This window comes from Artemia franciscana, chromosome 4 (assembly GCF_032884065.1).
Source record: "Artemia franciscana chromosome 4, ASM3288406v1, whole genome shotgun sequence".
NCBI lineage: Eukaryota > Metazoa > Arthropoda > Branchiopoda > Anostraca > Artemiidae > Artemia > Artemia franciscana.
The window spans coordinates 189,962-216,455 of NC_088866.1; the positions used below are offsets into that span (position 1 = coordinate 189,962).

A 26,494-nucleotide genomic window follows, 5' to 3' on the forward strand; every position below is an offset into this window, starting at 1 on the left:
GCGGTTAATTCGGAAAAAATAGAAAAAATGAGGTATTTTTAATATACGAACGGGTGATCGGATCTCAATGAAAATTGATATTTAGAAGGATATTGTGTCTCAAAGCTCTTATTTTAAATCCTGACCGGATCTGGTGACATTGGGGGAAGTTTGGGGTGGGGGAACCTAATATCATGGAAAACGCTTAGATTGGAGGGATCGGGATGAAACTTGGTGGGAAAAATAAGCAGAAGTCTTACATACGTGATTTACATAATTGGAACGGATCTGCTCTATTGGGGGGGGGGGGGTTAATTCTGAAAAATAAGAAAAAATTACGTATTTTTAACTTACGAAGGAGTGATCGGATCTTCATGAAACTTCATATTTAGAAGGACCTCGTAACTCAGATCTCTTATTTTAAATCTCAACCGGATCAAGCGTAATTGGGGGGGGGACTGGAAATCTTAGAAAATACTTAAAGCGGTGAGATCAGGATGAAACTGGATGGGAAGAATAGAAACCTGTCTAAGAGCCGTAACTGACATAAGCGGACTGGATCTGCTCTCTTTAGTGGAATTGGGGGGGGGGGGGTAATTTTGAAAATTGAGGTATTTGTAACTTACGAAAGGGTGACCAGATCTTAATGAAATTTGATATTCAGAAAAATCTTGTGCTTTAAAGTTCTAATTTTAAATTCCAACCAGATGGGGGGAGTTGGAGGGGGAAACCGGAATTCTTGGAAAACGTGAAAATCTGGGTATTTTTATCTTACGAATAGATGATCGGATCTTAATGAAATTTCATTTTTAGAAGGAATGCATGTCTCAGAGCTCTTATATCAAATCCCGACCAGATCTTTTGACATTGGGGGGAGTTGGAGGGGGAAATATTGGAAAAACACTTGGAGTGGAGGAATCGGAAGGAAGTTTGGTGGATAGAATAAACGAATGTCCTTGATACGTGATTGACAGAATCGTACTGGATTCGCTCTCTTTGGAGGAGTTGGGGGGAGGGGTTCAGTGATTTGGCGAGTTTGGTGCTTCTGCACATGCTAGGACGATGAAAATTGGTAGGCGTGTCAGGGAGCTGCACAATTTGACTTGATAAAGTCGTTTTCCCAGATTCGAGCATTTGGGGGGCTAAAGGGAGAGGAAAAATTAGAAAAAATTAGGTATTTATAACTTACGAGTGGGTGATCGGATCTTAATGAATTTTGATATTTAGAAGGACATCGTGACTCAGAGCTCTTATTTTAAATCCTGACCGGCATTAAGCCACTTATTTTCCTTTTTAAATCAATCTATTGATTCATAGAATTTTGTTAGAGCTCATACCATATGATCTCTTGGCTCTTAGCTCGTCTCGTCTCGTCACAAGTGCCATATGAGCTCTTAGCTCTTGTTTTTAATAATTCCTCCATGGAAAGATGCTTCCACGTAATCTCCTCCCTGCGACCCACCCCCCACCTCAACGCGAAAAAGTCCCCCTGAAAACGTCTATACACTTCGTAATTAACAATTACTATATTTAAACAATGGTCAAAGTTTGTAACTTGCAGCCCCTCCCCGGGGGACTGGAGGGATTAAGTCATCCACAAAGGATGGTTTAGTTATACGGGTTTAGGTTTATTATATTAATAGTTATTAGGTTTATTTATAAGGGTTTAGATTTATTATATTAATATAAGGGTTTATTAGGTTATTAAATTAAGTTTAGTTTAGTTATAAGCTGAACAGAATGGCTATCTCAAAATTTTAATCTGATGACATTGGGAAAAAAATTGCGTGGGAGGGGGCCTAGGTGCCCTCCAGTTTTTTTGTCACTTAAAAAGGCCGCTAGAACTTTCAATTTTCGTTACAATGAGCCCTCTGACGACATTCTAGGACAACTGGGTCGATACGATCACCTCGGAAAAAAAAAGCATCCGTGATCTGTCTTCTGTCAAAAAATACAAAATTCCACATTCTTGTTGATAGGAGCTTGAAACTTCTACTTTAGAGTTCTTTGATACGCTAAATCTGATGATGTGATTTTCGTTAAGATTCTAAAACTTTTAGGGGGTGTTTCCCTCTATTTTCTAAAATAAGACAAATTTTCTGAGTCTCGTAACTTTTGATGGGTAAGACTAAACTTGATGGAACTTATATATTTAAAATCAGCATTAAAATGTAATTCTTTTGATGTAACTATTGGTATCGAAACTCCGTTTTTAGAGTTCGTTATCACGAACTGTTTGATCACTACTGGAACACCATTACATGATCAGTAAAGTCTTCATTAATTCCCTATATACCACATGCTCTTGACGAACTAAGAATATATGTGGTAAAGACATTGATTAACCAGCTATTTAGAGTTGGTAACGATCAAAATACAGATGTTAAGCAAATGTACAGGGATCTGATTTTCTAAGGGACCATGTTCTTCCGTGTGGTAGTTAATTTATGAAATGTTTTTTCTTTAAGGCAAATTTTATAAAACCCCTAACCCACCCCTAAGGTAGTTACCAATTGTAGCATTGTGTTAATAATTGATCTCCCAAAAGGATGGGGAGTTGGACTCAATGTATAATCGGTTCCCTTTCAGAAACCAATACCTACTGGAAGTTGCAATTATTTTAATTGTATGCAATAAATGACTTTTTAAAAACAGAAGATTGTTCAGGCCTCTGGAGAAAAAGGGAAAAAAGAATTATGGACACCATCATAGAGCACCATCCGAACTCATTACGATTCGAAAAACAGTTGTTGACAATCAAGTGACGTATGTGCGAGTGGAGGGCAAAGACAATACAATATATGTTGTAAACTAGGGAGTCAAGCAATATCCCCCCAATCCCGCTGATTCTTTTAAATTATAGCACAGATTCGATAATAGTGAACGCCCTGATATTGTCACCTCAAATTCCTTGGCGACATGTTTCAGTAACCACAATGATTTACTGAGAAGTACTATCGTTTGAACCACTTCTTTAACTGATGAAGAAGCTAAGTTAACAAAGAAAAAAAAACACATTTCTTGGAGAACGTACATGCTGGACCTGGAGCCTGGGTGGACGGTTTCCAAAAGCATAGGAGATGTTGTGACAGGGACTAACTAAAGGCTGGCATAAACATCAACAACAGGGAATTCTTGTCGCGAAAAGGTTTCAGCGTAGAGTCCTGGTTGAACTTCGCTGAAGTAAGGATGCTGGGACTATTTCAAATTTTCATTTTAGTTTTGATGGTCGTATTTTATTGCAAGTCTTTTTTCTTTTATATATTTATGTTTTGCTAAGGACGGCCCTTGGACTTAGGGTCAAAATATCCATTCAAATATAGAATTCCACTGTGTTTCGAAAAGAATTCGATTTTGTTTATCTTGTTTCTGATGTTTATGATGGAAATGCAGTGTGGTCTTCGTCGCTGTTTAAAGGCAAGCAAACGCCCAAGCAGGACAGGTAGCCTGATGGGGGGCGGGGATGTCATGGGAGATGTTCGGATAGGAACTGACTAAATATTGTCAACGTAGCCTTCACAGACAGGAACAAAGGTCAATCACTGTCCATTGTTACTGGCCAAGTGAAGAATCTCGTAGAAAATGAAGTAAGTTAACAAAGAATAATCTTTATCTTCACTGGTGTTGAGCAAACAACAAAAAAGGGCAAATTTTGAAAAAAAAACATTTATAAAAAATTGAAATGATAAAGTTTGACCATGTTATGTTTGTACACGTCCCAGAGACATAATTTTTACCGTTAGTATTAGCAATGAGTAGTTGTAAAATTAGTGTTATTAGTTTTTGGCTTCAACGGGAAACTTCCCCAACCACGCATTGCACCCCGGCCGAGGGCGGAGAATCAGGAGATCGGCACCTGCGCTACGCGAACCCTAATCGGTTTGCTTGCGAAAGTTTGCTTTTCAACGGGAAAGAATTTACATTTTTTTGATCATTTAATGGAGGTCTATCACCTTTATTATTTCAAACGCCCAAGGGAAGTTATTGTATATGATTACTATGCGGCTTCTTCTAGCATTGATATTAGACGTTTAACCTTGTTATTTCTCATTCCTATGCTATTATCTAACGGTTTAGCAAAATTACTAATGTTACAAGACTCCAGCCTCCAAACGATGCGAATATATATTGTTGGTACGAATTATGCAAACAATGAAGAGATAAAACTCCTTTCAAGGGTTGAAATAAGACGTGTCACTGAATGTGCTCTCTGCTGGCAACAGGTAACAAATTCAGGCTCGTTTCAAGGGGGTAAACAAGAAAGATCGTTGAATGTGCCCTCTAGTGGCAATCAGCAACAATTTCAGACTATTTTCAAGGAGTTATACAATTACTATCGCTGAAAAACCTTTTGGGCAGCAACCGGTGACAAATTTAAACCCTTCCAATAGACTAAAAATACATGTTGCTGAATAAACTCTCCATATGAATCGACCAAACACTTTAAACTTCTTTCATGAGGCTCGACAAGAGCCATCGATGGATGATCTCTCCAGTGGCAAGATACCATAATTTTCACGTTTTCCAATATTTCCATGATCATTCCAAATTTAAATTTCATTAAGATCTGATCACCCGTTCGTAAATTACAAATGCCTCATTTTTTCTAATTTTTCCGAATTACCCCCCCCCCCCCTCCAATTCCCCCCCCCCCCACCAAACTTGGTGGGAAAAATAAGGATAAGTCCTAGCTACGTGATTGACATAACCGGAACCGATCCGCTCTCTTTGGGGGAGTTCGGTGGGGGGGGGGGGTGTTCATTATAAAAAATTAGAAAAAATGAGGTATTTTTAACTTACAATGGAGTGATCGGATCTTAATGAAATTTTATATTTAGAAGGACCCCGTAACTCAGATCTCTTATTTTAAAACCCGACCAGATCCACTGTCATCAGGGGGATTTGGGGTGGGACCGGAAATCTTGGAAAACGCTTAGAATGGAGAGATCAGGATGAAACTTGGTGACTGACGTCGATACGTGACTGACATAACCAGACCGGATCCGCTCTCTTTTGCGGAATTGGTGGGGATAATTCGGAAAAATTAGAAAAAAGAGGTATTTGTAACTTACGAACGGGTGATCAGATCTTAATGAAATTTAAAATTTGAAAAGATCTTGGAAATATTGGAAAACGTGAAAATTATGGTATCTTTATCTTACGAATAGGTGATCGGATCTAAATGAATCTTGATATATAGGAAGATCTTATGTCTCAGATGTTCCATTTTCAATTAGAATCGGATCCGAGAACATGGGGGTTAGAGGGGGGAAACAGAAATCTTGGAAACTGGAAATCTTCGAAAACGCTTAGAGTGGAGAGATCGGGATGAAACCTGATGGGAAGAATAAGCAAAAGTTCTAGATAGGTAATTGACACAATTGGAATGGATCTACCCTTTCGGGGGAGTTGGGGGATTTCCAGTGCTTTTGTGAGTTCGGTGTTTCTGGACGTGCTAGGACGATGAAAATTGGTAGGCGTGTCAGGGACCTGCACAAATTGACTTGATAACAGTCGTTTCCCCGATACGACTGTCTGGGGGCTGGAGGGAGAGGAAAAATTGAAAAAATGAGGTATTTTTAACTTACGAATGGGTGATCGAATCTTAATGAAATTTGATGATTAAGATGACCTCACGTCTCAGAGCTCTTATTTTAAATTCCGACCGTATCCGGTGATATTGGGGGAGTTGGAGGGGGAAACGGGAAATCTTGGAAAACGTTTAGAGTGGAGAGATCGGATGAAACTTGGTGGGAAGGATAAACAGAAGTCCTAGATATATGATAGACATAACCGGACTGAATCCTCCCTCTTTGGGGGAGTTGGGGGGGGCGTGTTAATTCTGAAAAATTAGAAAAATTGAGGTATTTTTAACTTAAGAACGGGAGACCGGATCTAAATAAAAATTGATATTTAGAAGGAATTTTTGTCTCAAAGCTCTTATCTTAAATCCCGACCAGATCTGGTGACGTTAGGGGGAGTTGGAGGGGGAACCGGAAATCTTGGGAACCGCAAGATCAGGATGAAACTTGGTGGGTAGAATAAGCAAATTTCGTAGATATGTGATTGACATAACCGGACTGGATCCGCTCTCTTTGGGGGAGTTAGGAGGGGTCCAGGGCTTTGGCAAGTTTGGTGCTTCCGGACGTGCTAAGACGATGAAAATTGGTAGGCGTGTCAGGGACCTGAACAAATTGACTTGATAAAGTCATTTTCCCAGAAAAAAATGATGATGAACAAGAGATGAAGAAAACAAAGGGGACTACGGCCAGTAGAAGGAAAAGATAATCTAAAACAACGGATATTCCACCTGTATAAAACAAGGCGTATTCAACGCTAAGAAACAAAGATAAGATCTAAATAACCTAAAATTAAATAAAATTTAAAACTAAAAAATAAGAAAGAAACATTATATATGTACAATTATTTCTACTGTGATTGAGAACACAGTTACCTTGTTTTACACAGTCGAAATATCTGCGCCGTTTTAATTTGCCTCTTCGCTCTACTGGCCGCAGTCGCCTTTGTTTTCTTCATCTCGAGATTTTTTCTTCTTTATTTCTAATATGAGAGCCTTCATTTCTAAAGATGCCTAAGATTAATGGTAAAAATGTTGGTCAATTTTGGTTTTATTGTAATAATTCTTGTATCTTCTTTTTTTAGTTGCAGCTTCTAATGAAATTATCCAAAATTGCTTCTAAATAAAATTACCGATGGATCAACCCAAAAATGCTTTGGTCAGCTTTTGGTGTTAAATCTAGAATTAAAAAATATAGTCTAATTATAATTATTATTTAATTAATTATAATATAATTATTTAGTGTGTTTATCTAAAAATTATAGAACATCATAAACATCAATGCTAAAAAAAAAAAAATCTGATTATAATTAATTGATTATAGGCCTAATGGATTATCATCTGATTACTTAATAAATTAATCTAAAAAATCCCAGCAATTGCAAGAAGTTCTAACTCGATCAAGTATTCTAAACTTAAAAAAAAACTTAAGAACTCCAGCTTAACTTAAAAAAAAGTTGAACAAAAAATAGAAAACTGACATAGTTAAATGTAATTCTGAAATGCACATTTTAAGTTGTTTCTTAAAATTTTTCCAAGTTAGCTGTGACCAATAAAAGTTAAATAGAAACTTACATTTTCTCCGTCATCTTCTTCCATAGAAATTGTGCGACTGCTAACTTGGACAGGTGTTCCTTTCGTTGTATAGCAGCGCACGTGCTGATGCCGCTGCTGAAGAAAGTTTAGCGACTCTGAAGCAGCATTACTGATCAGCTCGTTATGTTCCGTTGTATTGGCAGCACCTCGATACCTTTTAGATAAGCAATCAAGTTCTTTACACACTAAAAAAGACAAATTTTTAAAAACAATAATAACAATTACAAACATTAACAGATAACAATGACAAAAAAACAACTTTGTTATTCAAGTAGAATGAATAACAAATGAATAGCTATTTATTTATTATTTTAATTGCTATTTATGTTATTCATTGTAATTATTGTCTGCAATCACACAGTTTGTTGTTATATCATTATTATCTCAAAATTTTTTTAATTTACTAATACAACTATTATTTATTTATTTAACCATTACAATCATTTTTTTAATAATATGTTACAATTTATTTTTGCTATTCGTTTAAATTATTTTTTAATTCTAAAATAATCTTCCATGAATCTATTTTAAGGGTAAATTTATCCCTTAAAGGGATAAAAACCCCTTTTAGTAGAATGTATGTCAATCTAGGTTTGATTCAGTTATTGAATCAAATTATTTCTTTTATTTCTATCAATCATTTCTTTTACTTTTGATTGATTTTCTACTGATCAATATATTTTGTGGGTTCATTCAAGTTGGAGAATAAGACAGTCGTCTATACATGATATTATACAGATAAACTATTCCACAAAACTTTGACTAGAAACATTTCTATTCAATCGTCTTTTTACAAGTTTTAATATGAATTCTGCTATGCCCAACATTCACTTTGAAATGTTTTACTTGAATAACTTCAGCATCTTGAATTCTTGAGATCTATAAACTATTTTCTTAATCAGTAAATGTCTAACGTATTTAATTTCTAATTCGTTAATTAATTGACATAATCGGATCAACTAGTTAAGCAATTAAAATCTTTAAATTCGTTATAGATCATCTTTTGAGAAATAAATTTCTTGAATAATAGCTAAGTGCATTCTAGAAATTATTTTCTTTAATCCTTAATATTATTACTTTAAAATCTGATCTGTTATTTCTTTCCTGATGATTTTCTTTTCTGAGCTCACATGAGTTGAAATATGAGACAATTATGAGTTCTATAATTGGTATTGCTGACAGTGGTGTCAACTGCCCCCTTGATTTATTACCCTTCTAGATCTTGAAACAAGGCTTCTTGGGGTATTTTAAGCTTAAAATCCATTTTTGTTAAAACAAAATTGTCCCTCTATATTTTGAAAAATATGCTTTACCCTCATCCTCTTACATTTCATGAAATGACGCTACTGGTTGCTGGACTAATTTATTCAAGAGTGAATTTATTTCCCAATATAAGTCAACTGTTATTATTCTCAGCAGTTATTCTGATTACTAAATAAAATTAATTTTTTTCTACAAATTTTATCCTTTAATTCTGAATATTATTTCTGATTTATTATTGAAAATTATGATTTATTACTATTGATTACGTCTTTTCTGGTTACTTTCTTTCCTCAGCTCACTCAATTTTTCAGTACGAGGCAATTACCTTTGTATTCTGGCGTGTACTTGAGATTTGTGAGTTTGATAATGGGTTTTATTGCTGAACTACTTACTTTGAATTCCAATTTATACTCCATTAATATGTCAATCTTTCAAATTCCGTTAATCCATTTATTTAAGTGGACAAATATATTGGAAAAAAACTATCCGTAATAAAAGAACTAGTATAAAAGTTGAAAGGGTCATGCAAGATGTTATTTTTGATAAAACAAAAGTTGACTGGATTTTTAGTTCAAGTTGACTTTTTTTTATAGATTGTGCAATCCAGTGCATTTGTAAAAGTGTATATTATCAGTGCAATCGACTTTATAACAGTGATGATAAGCACCCTGAAGCAAGGGTAGAACCTGAAAGGTTCATTTTCAAAGCACCAAGAACATCATACTAAAAACACCCCCTCCCCGCCCTAACTTAGGTCTGTTCATACCTGGAAGTTTTCTTTTGGTTACGTCTAAATTCTGAGGCTTCTTAGGGTATTACCACATGATCCTCAGTGTTGCGATGTTGAAACGCGAAAACGAACAAGCAGAACTAATTAGTTAAATTGGACAATGATTTTTGTCCGTAAACACTCAAAATCAACAACTTATTGATTTTCAAAAACAACTAAACATTCACATAAAAGTTACATCTTCAAAAAACTGTTCGGTGCCATGTGTGTTTAGCTACTTTTTGTTGATTTTTTATCCACTTTTATTTTATATGGTTCATGCGCCAATCTGATTTTGCCTTAATATATATATATATATATATATATATATATATATATATATATATATATATATATATAAGAAACTGAAGCTCAGAAAAAGCTTGAAAGAACTTCAGAAACGTTTGTGAATCCACCTAAAAAGTATTTGATTGAAATTTACAGGTTCAAATACACTTATCTATAGGCTTGTAGAACTCCCTCTTAAAAAATTTGGAAAATGAAAATTTCACTTTTTTCCCACTCAAGTTGGTGAACTGAGAGCCATGGCTAATTAACGAAAAAGCCAAGACAGATAGCTTATACAGATAGTATATATATATTTATGACATGGTCAGTTATAAATCTTTCATAGTCATAAAAAATATTCTGGCGCCCCTGCTTAGTTTAACGTAATGAAGGCGTTAAGCCACCTACGACCAATACAGTGACGAATTACGGAAAATGCGCATCAGAAAATTGCATCAAAATGATTGCACCCACGGATTTATTTGAATTCGAATTGATATCCTGCAGATAAGCTAATGTTAAAAATCCCGTTATTGTAATAAAAATAATTTAACACATTTTTTGTAATAAATAAATGGTGCAATAGCTTAATTTTAAAACATTAATTTTCCAGAGTACTTGCAGACATAAAGCAAAAACACAGGTCACAAGTAAATGAGGTGGAAGGACTGAACTACAGGAAGGCTCATATGCAGCATTTTCATTTGAATGAGTATAGAGAAAATAAATTTTAGAGGGATAACATAAACTGAGAAAATTGATTTTTTTTAAATTATTCTTTTAAAGTGGTTTTAAAGTACCCAAGTGTTAAATAAATCTTATTTTTCTTTGGATAGGGTTCAGAACAGGAGTAGTTAACCCCTCCTGACAATGGACAGTGCCTTGAAAAATATGATGGACAGACTAAAATGTTGAAAAAAGTCGGAAAAAAACAATCGAAAAAAACAAAAAACAAGTTTACAGCTCAGTTAACCTGTGTAACACATTGCCTTATCACTAGTAAAATGAGTTCAAGCCGTCCCGCACACCACTAAGTAATAACTTGGGAAACGGGGACCAAGTGGAAACCCGAATAAGATTCAAAAATATCATCTTTATTATTTCAAGGCTTCTTAAACTATCCGCTTTTTAAAGTTACTAAAACCAAAAATTAATCAGGCTTCCATCTTGTCAGGAGTTCACTTCCTTTGGGAGTAAGGGGATCCCAATAAAAGAAAGATCCTTATATAGCATTTGTAAAACCCTGTCATATTAAAAAATCGACAAGTCAAGCTTTATTTTTTTTTTAAGATCTTATGCATCTAGTATCTGACTGAACCTAATCTTCTTCAGTTGATAAGAGCATTCTCTAAAGATATAAAATCTAATTATATAATAATCACCTACACTAAATATAGCATATAGGTCTATGTTAAATATAGACAAGCAAATTAATATTGAAAACACCATGTTTGTTCTTAAATCATAGGCATCAGAATAGCGCTGCCTAAATAATGTCATTTTTTTACCAAGGCATTTCACACGGAAGAAGTGGTAGAAACCACAGAGGGGCTCAAATTTAGCCAATATTCAAATATTTAAAATCAAATGTGCTTGAAAGTGACAAAAAAGACAGTAAATTTTGGCTATCAATGCTCAATATTATTTTTAAGTAAACTTGACCCACGCAATATTGAAGTTCATTAAAATGGAGAACGACCTCAGAGCAAATATGGGCTAAGTCCACTCTCGCTGTATAGTGTATCGCTAAAAAAAAGGACCAGTAACGACTTGGATAACTAGGTAGAGGCCAAGGGGGGATCCAAAGTTTCATCAAATGGAAATGTTAGCCGGTACAGGAAGATCTACTAAGGCAGAATTAATGATTTTGAGGGTGGGTGGCGTCTTGCGTAGAGGTAACATTTTAATCCTTAAAAATCGAGGAAATATTAAACTATTGATCGTAAAGGCTTCTTATTTCTGTCTAAAAAATCAATAACTAGCAGACGGACTAAAAATAAGTACACCACTAGGAATGAATATTAAAGGGAAAATACTCAATATTATAGTTCATTACAATGGAGAACGTACATTCTCCATTTTCAAACACGTAAGCAAAACTTGGAAGGCAATATAGAAAATTATCATATAATCAAAACATATACAGCGTGAAAAATAAATTTTTTAAAAAGACAAACATTACAAACGGCACATGTTTACGCAAGTTTTACAAAAATTGGGAGAGGTTTAACCCCACTGGCTCCACTGACTAAACCCCTTTCTCATAAATATATCTTCTATTGCAAATTCCAAAAATTATTCAAAATAAAGCTGAAAATTCCGCACAATTCGGAAGGGAAAATACAATGTACTTTCGTTTTATATAAAATAATACATAACATGACAACCATAGTTTTTCTGGACGGCAAGCATTACAAACGGCATATATTTACATACATTTTCCAAAAAATCGAAAGACGGGGTAGCCCCACTAGTCATGTCGCTGACTAAACCCCTTTCTCATAAATATATACTCTATTGCAAACCCTAAAATTCTTAAGAATAAAACATAAAATTTGTACAATTTGGAAGGGAGTTTCATGCAAAAAAAAGAAAAAAAAATGAGAAAAAAAGAGAAAAAAAGAACAAAAATGACAAACAGTTTGCTCGGAAGGCCAATATTAAAGATAAATATTATTTTTCCAAAATTGGGAAGAGGTGGTAGCCCAAACATCTCTATCCAGGACCACTTTTTATAAATATATTCCCAGTTGCAGATTCTATAATATCTTCAGAGTTATGCTTGGTTTTGTAGAATTATGCGTTTTTTCTGCTTGTTTCCTAAAAAATGGTTACAACAATGAGTCCATTTCAAGACAAAGCATAGGAATCTCCTTCTGGAGCAAGAAATGTTTTTAGCAACTTTTGCATTTATTTCAACATAATATATATATATATATATATATATATATATATATATATATATATATATATATATATATATATATATATATATATATATATATATATATATATATATATATATATATATATATAAGGATTAAAGGATATATATAAAAGGATTACAGGAAAAACTTGAAAGAAACACAAAAATTTGTTTATATTCATTTTTGTTACGTCTCTACGAGTCGGACAAAAATTTCGGGGGGTGGGGGTTCAAACCCACTACCTCCCCCCCTGGATGAACCCTTGGTTACCGTATTTTAGTTCTTCAATCGATCAGACATTAAATAGTTTTATTTTATTTTATTTTATATATATATATATATATATATATATATATATATATATATATATATATATATATATATATATATATATATATATATATATAATGTTTTTTTATTTATTTTTTTAAATACATAAAAATATTTCCAGTTGCACGTTCTATAATATCTTCAGAATTTCACAGGAAAATTAAGAACAAGTTGGAAGGACATATACAAATTGGTCACGTTATAGGGACAAATCAACATGACAAGCATATTTCTTGAGTCGACATTAAGGATAGCTACTATCATTACCGACAACGGAGCTGTACCGCTATTTCCGTGTTGCTACTGACAACATATATATTTCAAAGTTTTTGTTGAATTAATCTGCGTAGGCCTCAATCCATCAGTAGCACATTATAAATGCTGGTCATTCATATATAATTAAATATAAAGAAGCGAGGCTTAAAGAGGATTAAAATATATTTGACTAAAAAAACTCAGTAAATGCAGCACTATTAATCACAGTCCATATAATGTAGAAAAGATTAAAAAGGAATTGTACGTTACAACGACATAAACAGAGTCAAAATGAAAAACTGAAATTATCTTCAAAATAAATTATATTAGTTCCTCAATTAATTTCATTTTGTTTCAATTTATTGGTTTGCCGGCTGTGTTATTTACGATTCACGGAACTTTTCCTGTGTGCGCAACATATGTAAGTGCCACAGAAAATACACTCTTTGGTCGATGAGTTTCACTACATGTCGCAAAAACGTGCGTTTTCGTGAAAAAGCACACCTAAGTAAAATAATAATTATGATTTATCATGCTTTTATGCGTACAAACATAATTATTTTTGCATAATTATAAACTGCAAATACGAGCAAATATTAATAATTTTTTACTGATAAATTTAGTTCAACTCGGTACATTATTGAGCACCAGATTTCTGATTGTTTCCACAACATGTTGTTTAGCTTCACTAAACCAGGGCTTTGTAACAAGCCCAAAAAGCTAGACCTAACCTACCCCCTATACCTGAGACAGGGGGAGGGTAGCCTCAACTGAGGTGAGGTTAGGTAATCTTCCTTTCTTATGGAACCCCCAAAAACAGAAACCCTTCTCCTTTATTTTTCCTCCATTTAAGAACAAAGATACATCGATCGGTTAACCATATAAAAAAAAATAACATGAAAAGGAAATACATATTTAAATGAATATATATATATATATATATATATATATATATATATATATATATATATATATGTATATATATATATATATATATATACGTAAGAAGGAGAACTTTTAATTAAGACAAAGAAAAATATTTAAGATTAATTATACTAAATTTTCTAAAATAATTATTAAGAAGAATAGTTGTGTAGTTGTGCTATAGAAATAGTTCGGTATTTTGTGTGTTTTCTTTTTTAATTTCAGTTCCCATCACAAAGCGCGCTGGAGTAGCAATCCTATGCCTTCCAGGACGGGGAACCGCCTGCTAGTGCCAATTACTCGGTTTAGGACAGGGGTTTTTGTGGTGACTCTCAAAGCTCAGCCAAAGTCGACCCAGCTCCAAATGGGTACCTGGAGAAATTTGGTAAATAGGAAGGGTTTGCAAAGCACGGAATGGCTGGCCCCCAGCCATTCCGTGCACTTCCTGGCTTAAAACCCATGAAACGGAGATAATCACCGCTACTTTGGACTGTGATTTCTGGTACCACATCCTCTACATTTTTTTTACATCTTAAAAATGACGATTCTCCGAAATGAATTCCAACAGATTTACCTGGCCAGAAAGAAATAAGTTAAGAACACGTCTGGTCAACTAAATCAACAAAAATGCTACTGCCAAATTATATTGAAGAAATTCAGGCAAGTCCATGGTCCGTTTCAAAGATCCAATTTAAATAATCGTTTCAAAGATCTGTTCTAAATGCATTCCAACATCTACAGTTAAGTCCATGGTCCGTTTCTCATTCTCATGGCTACAATTTCGACATATCCTTTTTTGGCGCAAGCTGAATATTTTGGCTTTGTCGCGTCATTATGGCGATCATGGTATTAAAAACTAAAATGATGCTCACCTAGAATATTGAATGAACTCCTAAATTTTTTGCGCGAAAATGAAACTCGTTCTTAACAGCTAATTGTCAAATCTTTATAGTTTATAGGCTATGATTTTAACCATTACTGCTGGTGACCGTTTAATGATGGCAACGGTGGTTTAACCATTAACGGTGGCACTTACGTCATTGGGAACTGTTTATTAAAACTGTGTGGTCTCCATTGTAGTACCTGTGGTACCGAGGACAGTGAAATTAAATCTGACTCTCTGAATTGGAAAGAGAAAATTTAAACAAACATATTGTATCTTAAAAAAAGAAGCAATTTTGGAAATTCAGTTTTTAATGGAAAAGACGTCCATATGCAGTTTCGCAGTTTTTGATGGCAGCGAGCACCAAATACAAAAAAAAAGAGGAAAAATGTGGGTGCAAAACAAGCAAAAAAACAAGCTTAAAGGAGATAAAGCTTAAGAAGGTTGATCTTTCCTTCTAAGGTGTATTTGTCTTCAGAAACCAACATATTTTTAATATTTAAATTTTTAAGGGCGAAATAGGTGGCAAAATTGAACTAATTAGTTTGGTTGTTTATTTTCAAGGTGGAACGTGATAACACCGACAAAACTATGGTACCGCCCTAAGAGCTCCATAATTTTGAAAAAAAGAAAAGTATTACAAAATCATAGTTTTCTGACATGAATAGACCTAAGATGACTCGAGGGGGGAAAATGTTTTTATTTTGATATCCTAGAAACTGTAAGAAAAAAAATTCATAATACTAAGATTTTGCAATTAAAACAGCAAACATGAAGAACTCTATTTTGCAACTGCTTTTGCGAAAGAGAAAACGGAAATTAGCGCACAGAAAACAGAAACTTCCAACAATCTTGCAAACGAATAAAAGACGGGAAAGGAATAAGTATACACAACTTCCTGAACTTAAGAATGTAGGTTCTGAATCTCTTTTAAAAAATAAATATAACAAACAACTATTGGATTTTCGTAGTCGCTATAGTGAAGATAATACTACAACTGCACGTCGCTATAGATCCCACTAGCTGGAAGACATCCATGGGACACAACAATTCAAACGGAGAACTTCTGCCCCAAAATTCCCCCAAACAGGGAATTTCTGTACGCATAAATACTTCTGTTGTAGACAACAGGCTGGGAAATATTCCCAATTCTGTTAAGGTTGAAATTGCTTGGGCACCCATGCAATTTTTTTCAAGAAGAGAACATGAGAAATTTTTAGGGGGCGGGTTGGAAAATTTTGCAAGAAGGCGTAATATTTGTTTCAGATGTAGAAATTTAGTCTTCCCTGTAGGGTACAGGAAGATATACATCCTGAACTTGTTACGGGAACAAAAGAATAAAAAAAAATCATATAACTAAGAAAATAAATATAGCGATTCCATAAAGACAGCATAAAATTCAAAAAAATATATAGAAAGAAAAAAGATTTTAAAATTTAGATTTCGGAAAGTTAGCTCTTTGTGTGAAAAGACTACGGTAATTGGCTGATTGCAGTGTCATACCCAGTTTATTATTTTCAGCACAAACTGCTGTTTGAGTCTGAGTAGTTTGCAGCTTTACATTTGTTCATTTGTTCAGTAAAAAAAAAAAAAAAAAAAAATGTGCTAACTTATGTGCTTGAGTGTGGTAGACGTGGCGTATGTACAATGGGCGGAAACAATAATATTTTTAGACACATAATGGCGAAACTGTTACTGGCCGTTTTACACCTCAAAACCAGGGAGTTTTCTTCTGATTCATTGAAAAAAAAGTACCAACAAAATTTCTTCATGGAAAGTAAAAGACTTTTTTTGGCATGCTAGCCAATGGTCCGTGTAGTACAGGTACCGACCTACTGATTCCCTGCCTTCGGCTGGAAGTGCACTGCGTGGTTGGGGGCAAATAATACATCATTCCCGTATTTTCCTCCCCAGATCTCTCCAGATACTCATTTGGAGCTGGGTTGCCTGTGGCTGAGCTTACAGTTACAGCAATGACATCCATTCCAAATAATCAACGAAACCTGAACCCCAACCCCTGCCCGTACGGACACAGGATTGCAAGTTTAGGGCGCCAATTACTCGGTTAGTATGGATGGAAAAGTGAAGAACTATTTTAAAACCAAAACGAGTAGAAACAAATTTATATAATGATCGATTTTTGGACGAAAAACAGTTTCTACGAGCACCCATTTCATACAAAGTGGCCGGGAGAAAAAGAGAAAAAAATTAATACACGGAAAGGACATGGGTTTTGTTAACGCAACAATGCTAGAGCATTCCCTCTATAGGTAGAAAGCTAAAAGTAAATTAAACACCTTGACGGAAAAACTAAAAAAATTAAAAGGTGGAATTGACGTGTTTGGCATTCGAGTGGCTCATTTAGCAATTATATTATGAAAAGGTAACAAAAAAGATCATTTTTTTTTTTTTATTTTGGTTAAGAACTATATAACGGACGAAAGCCAACCTTAAGAAAGGTTCGGATGAGTAACTATATAATTCACAATTCATTTAGTTAATGTTGGTAAGGAAAGGACATTGAACTCACCCTTAGCTTTGTTACTTTCTACCCCATTAACAAAATAGTGCAATAAGGATGTGGTCACAATAAAGAAACTTTAATTAATAGCAAGAAGAGAGGCACCCTTTGGCCATGGATTTCCTATTCCAATTTTCCCATTTTACAAAAATTAGTTTAACTAACCCGAAGTAAAAGACATTTTTAAGTATAAGGTGAATTCATTATGCTTGACACTTTTATTTCTGAAAAATGTTGAGGAAGTTAGTAGAGATGGGAGGGGGCGTTGTGGGATGGGAAAGAACTGAAAAACCAGCGAAGTATATGGGTAATCAGTTCCCTAAAAAATCACCGTAAGAAAAATAAAAATAAAACCAACGGGCTAGATCAACGGCTAAATATGTTTTCTGAAAAATATGGGGAAATTTGGCAGGAAATTTTAAGTAGAAGATAAACTGATTAACTGGCATATTATAAGAATAATCAGTTTCCAGATTCCAGTGCTAAAACAAAAAATTCAACTAAAGAAACTGAAAATTAAACTTAAACGTGCTAGAGTAGGAACTCGCGTCAGAAGGGAGTTAAGTACCTGCCGCCCCAACCCCACAAATCTAAATTTTTTCAAACTTTCTGAAAACTTCTGACTCAAAATGCCAAATTAACATTGTTTTATTATACTCCCCCCCCCAAACACACCAAAAGAGATTTTACGTGCGTGGCAGATAGGGCGACAGAATAAAAATTTTAACGTTCGAGATGCACCATAGAAAAGTCTGAGGTAGGGCTTACGCGTCTTTAGCCCCTCATCATCATCTTATCTAATTGTTTCGTCGACAATCTATGTATTTTCTCTTGTGCATTTATTTTCCTATATTTATGCCATTATTTAACACTGTATTGCGGGGCTATAAATAAATTAATTAATCAGAAAAATTATTTATTCTTATTATACATTAATTAATTCGTATTAACTAACATTAATAATTAACATTATTTAATAAAAAAAACTCCGAATATTTCGACTCCACATTTGAGAGCCTTTTTCAACGGAAACAAAGAAAAAAAAATTAATTATCTAAAGAAAAAGACAAAGAATAACATAAACAAAAGAGGAAAAAAGAACAAAAGACAAAACAAATAAATAAAAATCACAACTTAATAAAACTTCCTAAGTCTTTTTTTTGTCTTTTGTTATTTTTCTCTTTTATTCGTGTTCTTCTTTGTCTTTTTCTTTAGATGATTGACTAAGTTTTTTTCTTTTTCTTTTTTTTCGGTCGATAAAGGCTCCCGGACGTGGAGTCGAAATATTCGGAGTTTTGTTCAACTAATTAATGTTTTGTTGTTGCTTTTGTTTTTAGTGCGTTTTAGTACGCCAGTCACTGCTTTGCTTAAATTGAATGTTTTGTTGTTGCTTTCGTTTTTAGTACATTTTTGTACGCCTGTCACTTCTTTGTTTAACTTAAACCCGTTTTTTCTACTCTTAAACTCTCTATTGTTGTTGTTAAAAAGCGTGAGTTCTAAACTTGTTGAGATTTTTCACCAAGGTCTGATTAGCAGCTCTTCAAAAAGAAGTATGCACAATATAAAGGTTTGCTATAAGCGAGAGTACAGGAGGCATTCTAAATTCTCTTGGATTTACAGTATTACAACCAAACCAGTTTATGGGAGATGTCAAATTTTTGCTTAAGTCTGCCGCTCCACTCAAGTTTCCTGCTTAACGAAAATCAGAGAGTTTTTTCTGCCTCCCAGTTTGGAGGCTGAAAAAGCTCATTTGGTTCCGAAAGCTCGTATTTACTCTGCCTCGGTAGCAATTGTTTTGTTGTATCCGCAAGTGACTTGGCCCGTGATTAAGTCGCAGATGATGAAGGTATATGCTGTCCAGACGAAATACCTCCGCAAAATTGAACGCGTTAGATGGCACGATAGAATACGAAACCTGAAGATCCTCCGGTCCTTTAAATTGCCACCCTGTTTCTGAGCAATTAGAGTCCCGCTCACTGCGTTTATGCAGTCATTTGCTTCGCCTGTCCACTCAAACACCCACCTGACTTATCCTCGGCTTTGATTAAACTGAAAATGGCTGAAAACACCCCAGAGGTAGATCACGCACAAGCTGGGTGGACATCATCCACGGTCAACTCACTACGTGGTGCATCAACCCCAATGAAGCTCCAACCCTCGCCCAGGACAGACCACTCTGAAGAAAACTAACAGCGCTGACATCTGGTTCCCCCTACGCTGACAACTCTGCCGATCAAGAGCTTTAAGTCAAAGTAAGTCAAGTCCCTGTATGACATTAAATAAAAAAAAACAAGTTTTTTTAAATGAAAGTAAGGAGCAACATTAAAACTTAAAACGAACAGAAATTACTCCGTATATGAAAGGGGCTTTTCCTCCTCAACGCCTCCCTCTTTACGCTAAAGTTTGACTCTTTCTCTTAACTCTATTTTTAAAACAGAAAGAAACTTTAGCGTAAAGAGCGGGGCGTTGAGGAGGAAAAGCCCTTTTCATATACGGAGTAATTTCTGTTCGTTTTAAGTTTTAATGTTGCTCCTTACTTTCATTTAAAAAAACTTATTTTTTTATTTAATTTCTGGACGTTTTTGAATTAATTCATGTTTTGATCTTGGCACTCCGCACATAAATAATTAAAACGAAATTTGCATATTAATTAATCGCAATTAATCGGGAGATTTTGAGAAAAAAGGAGCGAGGGAGGAGGCCTAGTTGCCCTCCAATTTTTTTATTACTTAAAAAAGCAACTACAACTTTTAATTTTTAACAAACGTTTTCATTGGTAAAAAATATACGTAACTTACGAATTAATTTACGTAACAAACTTCTATATTCGTATGATTTTATTGTGTGTATGAAGGGGTTCAACCCTCGTCGATACCTCGCTCTTTACCCTAAAGCTTAAATTTTGTCCCAATTCCTTAAGAATGAGCTCCGAATCACAAAGGCCGTAGAATAAATAGTTGAAATTACTAAAAAATACTTTAGCGTAAAGAGTGAGGTATAACGAGGAGGTAAGCCCCTCATATGCGTAATAATTTTTGTTCGTTTTAAGTTTTAATGCTGCTCCTTACTTTCAGTAGAAAAAATTTCTCATACTTACTTTTTCATTGTTTTTTCAAATAATGCTAGAAAATCCTGCGCCCCCTTCATTGAAATTCTCTTCCCCCATGACAAGTTTCTCCATGGAAATATCCTCCCACGTAACCCCCCCTCAAATATCCCCCTAAACAAAAAAAATACCCCTGAAAACGTCTGTACACTTCCCAGTAACCATTACTATATGTAAACACAGGTCAAAGTTTGTAACTTGCAGCCCCTCCCACGGGATTGCGGGGGAGTAAGTCGTCCCTAAAGACATGGTTATTAGGTTTTTCGACTATGGTGAATAAAATGGCTATCTCAAAATTTTGATCCGGTGACTTTTGGGAAAAATGAGCGCGGGAGGGAGCCTAGGTGCCCTCCAATTTTTTTGGTCACTTAAAAAGGGCACTATAACTTTTAATTTCCGCTAGAATGTGCCCTCTCACGACATTCTAGGACCACTCAGTCGATACGACCACCCCTGGAAAAAAACCAAAAAAAAAAACAAACAAATAAACACGCATCCGTGATCTGTCTTCTGGCAAAAAATGCAAAATTTCACAGGTAGGAGCTTGAAACTTAGATAGGAGCTTGAAACTTCTACAATAAGGTTCTCTGATACGCTGAATCTAATGGTGTGATTTTCGTCAAGATTGTATGACTTTTAGGGGGTGTTTCCCCCTATTTTCTAAAATAAGACAAATTTTCTCAGGCTCGTAACTTTTGATGGGTATAACTGACCTTGATAAAACTTATATATTTAAAATCAGCATTAAAATGCGATTCTTTTGATGTAACTATTGGTGTCAAAATTCCATTTTTTAGACTTTCTGTTACTATTGAGCCGGGTCCCTCCATACTACAGTTCGTTACCACGAACTGTTTGATTATCTAATCACTGATGATTTCAAGTTGTAGTTTTTCTTTTTTTATTGTTGTTGTGCTTAAATATCACTTTCTGGAACAAAGGATTAATTGACCGATATATATTAAAAAAAAAAAAAACATATGTTACTAGGAGAAACATATGTTTCTCCAACAGTAAACCGGCTGTTGCACACCAGGACGAAAGTTTGCATCACGCCACTGCATCACGCGTCACTGTATCACGCAAGTGACTTATTTTTGTTATGTCGAACCAGCACAGACAGGGGGAGTGTAGGGAGAGGTGGAATTTGGTTACTCCTTGAAAACCTAGAGTCCTAAGAATAAACTAGTTTCATATTTAGACCAGCCAAATAGTCTCCACCCCTCTTCCCCTCTAGGCTATTGGACCTGTATGCACCCACATTGGATCTTTTCTATTCATTATAAAAATTTCCAACAAATTCCAGATAATTCAGTTCAAGCCATTCCGTTTAATCCCGTTAAAAACCTCCATAAAAAGCAGTTTTGTAACTAGTCTCTACCCCATCCCCTCTAAGGGGTTGGACCTGTCTGCACCCATGTGTTACGTAGTTTATATTCATTGGGCATATTCTATTCCTTGAAAGCTTCCCAGGAAATCCTAAACGGCTCAGTTATAAGGCATTCAGTTTAATCCAGTTGAAACAACCATTAAATAATAATCTGATTTCGTGTTTTTACCGCACTCCTAACATCTGAAATTAAACTTGTTTTAGCCCTACCTACCCTCTGTATCCTTCCCCTTCAACAGTGCGGGACCTGTGTCAGTGCACCTATGCCTTAGGTAATTTAATCCTTAATTGTTTTCCAGAATGTTTTTTCTAATTTTCAATTTATTACCTAAGTTATTTGAAAAGACACGTGGCATCAAACAGCTAAACTCGGTGATGATTGTTAGTTTAACGCGGGTGAAAAGGAAACGCGGGTGAAAAATCAGCAAGAAATAAGGAAAAAACACGTGGCATCATACAGCTAAAATAGGTGATACTTGTTAGTTTAACGCGGGTGAAAAAGAAACGCGGCTGAGAAATCAGCAAGAAATAAGGAAAAACATGTGGCATCAAACAGCTAAAATCGGTGATGATTGTTAGTTTAACGCGGGTGAAAAGGAAACGCGGGTGAAAAATCAGCAAGAAATAAGGAAAAAACACATGGCATCAAGCAGCTAAAATCGGTGATGCTTGTTAATTTAACGAGGGTGAAAAGGAAACGCGGGTGAAAAATCAGCAAGAAATAAGAAAAAAACACTTGGCATTAAACAGCTAAAATCGGCGATGCTTGTTAGTTGAACGCAGGTGAAAAGGAAAGGCGGCTGAGAAATCAGCAAGAAATTAAGAAAAAACACGTGGCATCAAACAGCGAAAATCAGTGACGCTCGTTAGTTTAACGTGGGTGAAAAATCAGCAAGAAATAAGGAAAAAACACGTGGCATCAAATAGCTAAAATCGGTGATGCTTGTTAGTTTAATGCGGGTGAAAAGGAAACGCAGGTGAGAAATCAGCAAGAAATAAGGAAAAAATACATGGCATCAAACAGCTAAAATCGGTGATGATTGCTATTTTAACGCGGGTGAAAAGGAAACGCGGGTCAAAAAACAGCAAGAAATCCGGAAAAAAAACATGGCATCAAACAGCTAAAATCAGTGAGAAATAAGGAGAAAACACGTGGCATCAAACAGCTAAAATAGGTGATGCTTGTTAGTCCAAAGTGGGTGAAAAATCAGCAAGAAGTAAGGAAAAAACACGTGGCATCAAACATCTAAAATAGGTGATGCTTGTTAGTTTAATGCAGGTGAAAAGGAAACGCAGTTGAAAAATCAGCAAGAAATAAGGAAAAAACACGTGGCATCAAACATCTAAAATAGGTGATGATTGTTAGTTTAACGCACGTGAAAAGGAAACGCAGTTGAAAAATCAGCAAGAAATAAGGACAAAACACATGGCATCAAACAGCTAAAATCGGTGATGATTGCTATTATAACTCGGGTGAAAAGGAAACGCGGGTCGAAAAACAGCAAGAAGTCCGGAAAAAAACACATGGCATCAAACAGCTAAAATCGGTGATGATAGATATTTTAACGCGGGTGAAAAGGAAACACAGGTGAAAAATCAGCAAGAAATAAGGAGAAAACACGTGGCATCAAACAGCTAAAATAGGTGATGCTTGTTAGTCCAAAGTGGGTGAAAAATCAGCAAGAAGTAAGGAAAAAACACGTGGCATCAAACATCTAAAATAGGTGATGCTTGTTAGTTCAACGCAGGTGAAAAGGAAACGCAGTTGAAAAATCAGCAAGAAATAAGGAAAAAACACGTGGCATCAAACATCTAAAATAGGTGATGCTTGTTAGTTTAACGCAGGTGAAAAGGAAAGGCAGTTGAAAAATCAGCAAGAAATAGGAAAAAAACACGTGGCATCAAACATCTAAAATAGGTGATGCTTGTTAGTTTAACGCAGGTGAAAAGGAAACGCAGTTGAAAAATCAGCAAGAAATAAGGAAAAAACACATGGCATCAAACATCTAAAATAGGTGATGCTTGTTAGTTTAACGCAGGTGAAAAGGAAACGCAGTTGAAAAATCAGCAAGAAATAAGGAAAAAACACGTGGCATCAAACATCTAAAATAGGTGATGCTTGTTAGTTTAACGCAGGTGAAAAGGAAACGCAGTTGAAAAATCAGCAAGAAATAAGGAAAAAACACGTGGCATCAAACATCTAAAATAGGTGATGCTTGTTAGTTTAACGCAGGTGAAAAGGAAACGCAGTTGAAAAATCAGCAAGAAATAAGGAAAAAACACGTGGCATCAAACATCTAAAATAGGTGATGCTTGTTAGTTTAACGCAGGTGAAAAGGAAAGGCAGTTGAAAAATCAGCAAGAAATAAGGAAAAAACACGTGGCATCAAACATCTAAAATAGGTGACGCTTGTTAGTTTAACGCAGGTGAAAAGGAAAGGCAGTTGAAAAATCAGCAAGAAATAAGGAAAAAACACGTGGCATCAAACATCTAAAATAGGTTGATGCTTGTTAGTTTAACGCAGGTGAAAAGGAAACGCAGTTGAAAAATCAGCAGAAATAAGGAAAAAAACACGTGGCATCAAACATCTAAAATAGGTGATGCTTGTTAGTTTAACGCAGGTGAAAAGGAAACGCAGTTGAAAAATCAGCAAGAAATAAGGAAAAAACACGTGGCATCAAACATCTAAAATAGGTGATGCTTGTTAGTTTAACGCAGGTGAAAAGGAAAGGCAGTGAAAAATCAGCAAGAAATAAGGAAAAAACAAGTGGCATCAAACATCTAAAATAGGTGATGCTTGTTAGTTTAACGCAGGTGAAAAGGAAACGCAGTTGAAAAATCAGCAAGACATACGGAAAAAACACATGGCATCAAACATCTAAAATAGGTGATGCTTGTTAGTTTAACGCAGGTGAAAAGGAACGCAGTTGAAAAATCAGCAAGAAATAAGGAAAAAACACGTGGCATCAAACATCTAAAATAGGTGATGCTTGTTAGTTTAACGCAGGTGAAAAGGAAACGCAGTTGAAAAATCAGCAAGAAATAAGGAAAAAAACACGTGGCATCAAACATCTAAAATAGGTGATGCTTGTTAGTTTAACGCAGGTGAAAAGGAAACGCAGTTGAAAAATCAGCAAGAAATAAGGGAAAAAGACGTGTGACATCAAACACCTTAAAATAGGTGAAGCTTTATTTTGAATGGCTTATCATATTTTTAAAGTCTGAATTTTACGAACGAAAAGTGTTGTCGAATTTAGCTAATTAGTTTTTTTATTAATTTTTACGGTTCATCGTAGAGACAATGACGAAAATGTGATAATGCCCTAAAAACTTATAATTCGGAAACAGCCCAAATAAAAATTTTAGAAAACTGTAGTTTTCAGGTCAAAAAAGGGTCAAGGAGGATAAATATTTTCTTTCTGGTCTGATCTGGTATATTTAACATAAAACAAAAAAAAAATATAATGGTAAATAGATAGTTAAAGTTATTTAAAGGCGTGACGAGGGAGATTAAGGAAGCTTTCTGTTTAAGGGCGTTAGTCATATATAACATTACTAGATACGACAATCCTGAAAAATTTATTCTAGTTAAGGTCATCTCAAATGGTGTAGGCAAAAATCCTGGATACGCAGCGGGGTCGTTTCATTATGAACTAAGGGGAGAGGGACTAAGCAACCTCTGTGGGCCCCCTAAGGTGCCCGGCTCATAGTTTTGAAGAGAAACGTTTCTTTAAAGTGGTTAGCACAGGCCTCTCGCAAAATCAAGTAATAATAGTAAGAAGCAATTTAAAAGTGTTTAATGAATACAGAAAACACAAGTTGGACAGTAGTTCGCAGTTTTATTGCAACACGAGGAATCGACGGGGTCTTATTTTTCCAAAAATAACCACAGCCTCGAAATCCAACGATTTCTCAAGATTCTGTTCACTAAACATCAGCATCAGATCACTGAGCCCATATCAGATCACAGGTTTTTAATCGTCTCAGATAGGTTTTAATCAGGCTTACTGTAGAAAAGAATGTTATAATAAGTAGAGTAATGAAGATTTGTATGATTTTCGAAATTAATGAAGAGTAAAATAATTTTCAAAACTTGGTGTGAAACTCTCACTTTGATTGTCTCAAAATTCAAATTCAAAAATTCAAATTTCCAAAAAGTTCAAAATTCAAATTAACCATAGCCTCGAAATCCAAAAAAATCAAAATTCAAATTTCCAGACAATTCAAGAAAATTCAAGAAACATTTCAAGAAAAAAAATTGAAAATTCAAGAAACATTTCCAGACAATTCAAGAAAATTCAAGAAACATTTCAAGAAAAAAAATTGAAAAAAAATTGAAAAAAAATTCAAGAAACATTTTCAGACAATTCAAGAAAAAAAAATCCATAAAATAACCATTTTAAATGAAATCAAATTTCAAATTTAACGTGTTAACTGGAGCCAAAGAAGATTAAGCGCAAGGAACTTGCAAAATCCATTGCGGTCTGATATCTATTCTACTAGGAAAGCAAAAAGTTGTATAAAATTATGCTCTAAATCCACAAAAACAGAGAAGACCTGAGTTACACACGACTCAGAAAAGATTCAGAACAGATTCAAGACCACACTCAAAAAAATGAAGAGTATATAATACGTGTATATAGGTAGGACCGCTGCTCCAGAATCCCATAAACTGATATCTATA

General features: G+C 34.9%; 1 protein-coding gene across 2 annotated transcripts in view; it reads right to left on the bottom strand.

Annotated features, from left to right (window-relative positions):
• Positions 1 to 26,494, bottom strand: part of LOC136025818 (telomerase-binding protein EST1A-like) — a 254,787-nt gene that overhangs the window by 29,816 nt on the left and 198,477 nt on the right. For both annotated transcript variants that reach the window (XM_065701809.1, XM_065701808.1), the window contains exon 23: positions 7,133 to 7,338. In XM_065701809.1, the coding sequence (XP_065557881.1) occupies positions 7,133 to 7,338 (206 nt within the window). The remainder of the gene's footprint in view (positions 1 to 7,132; positions 7,339 to 26,494) is intronic.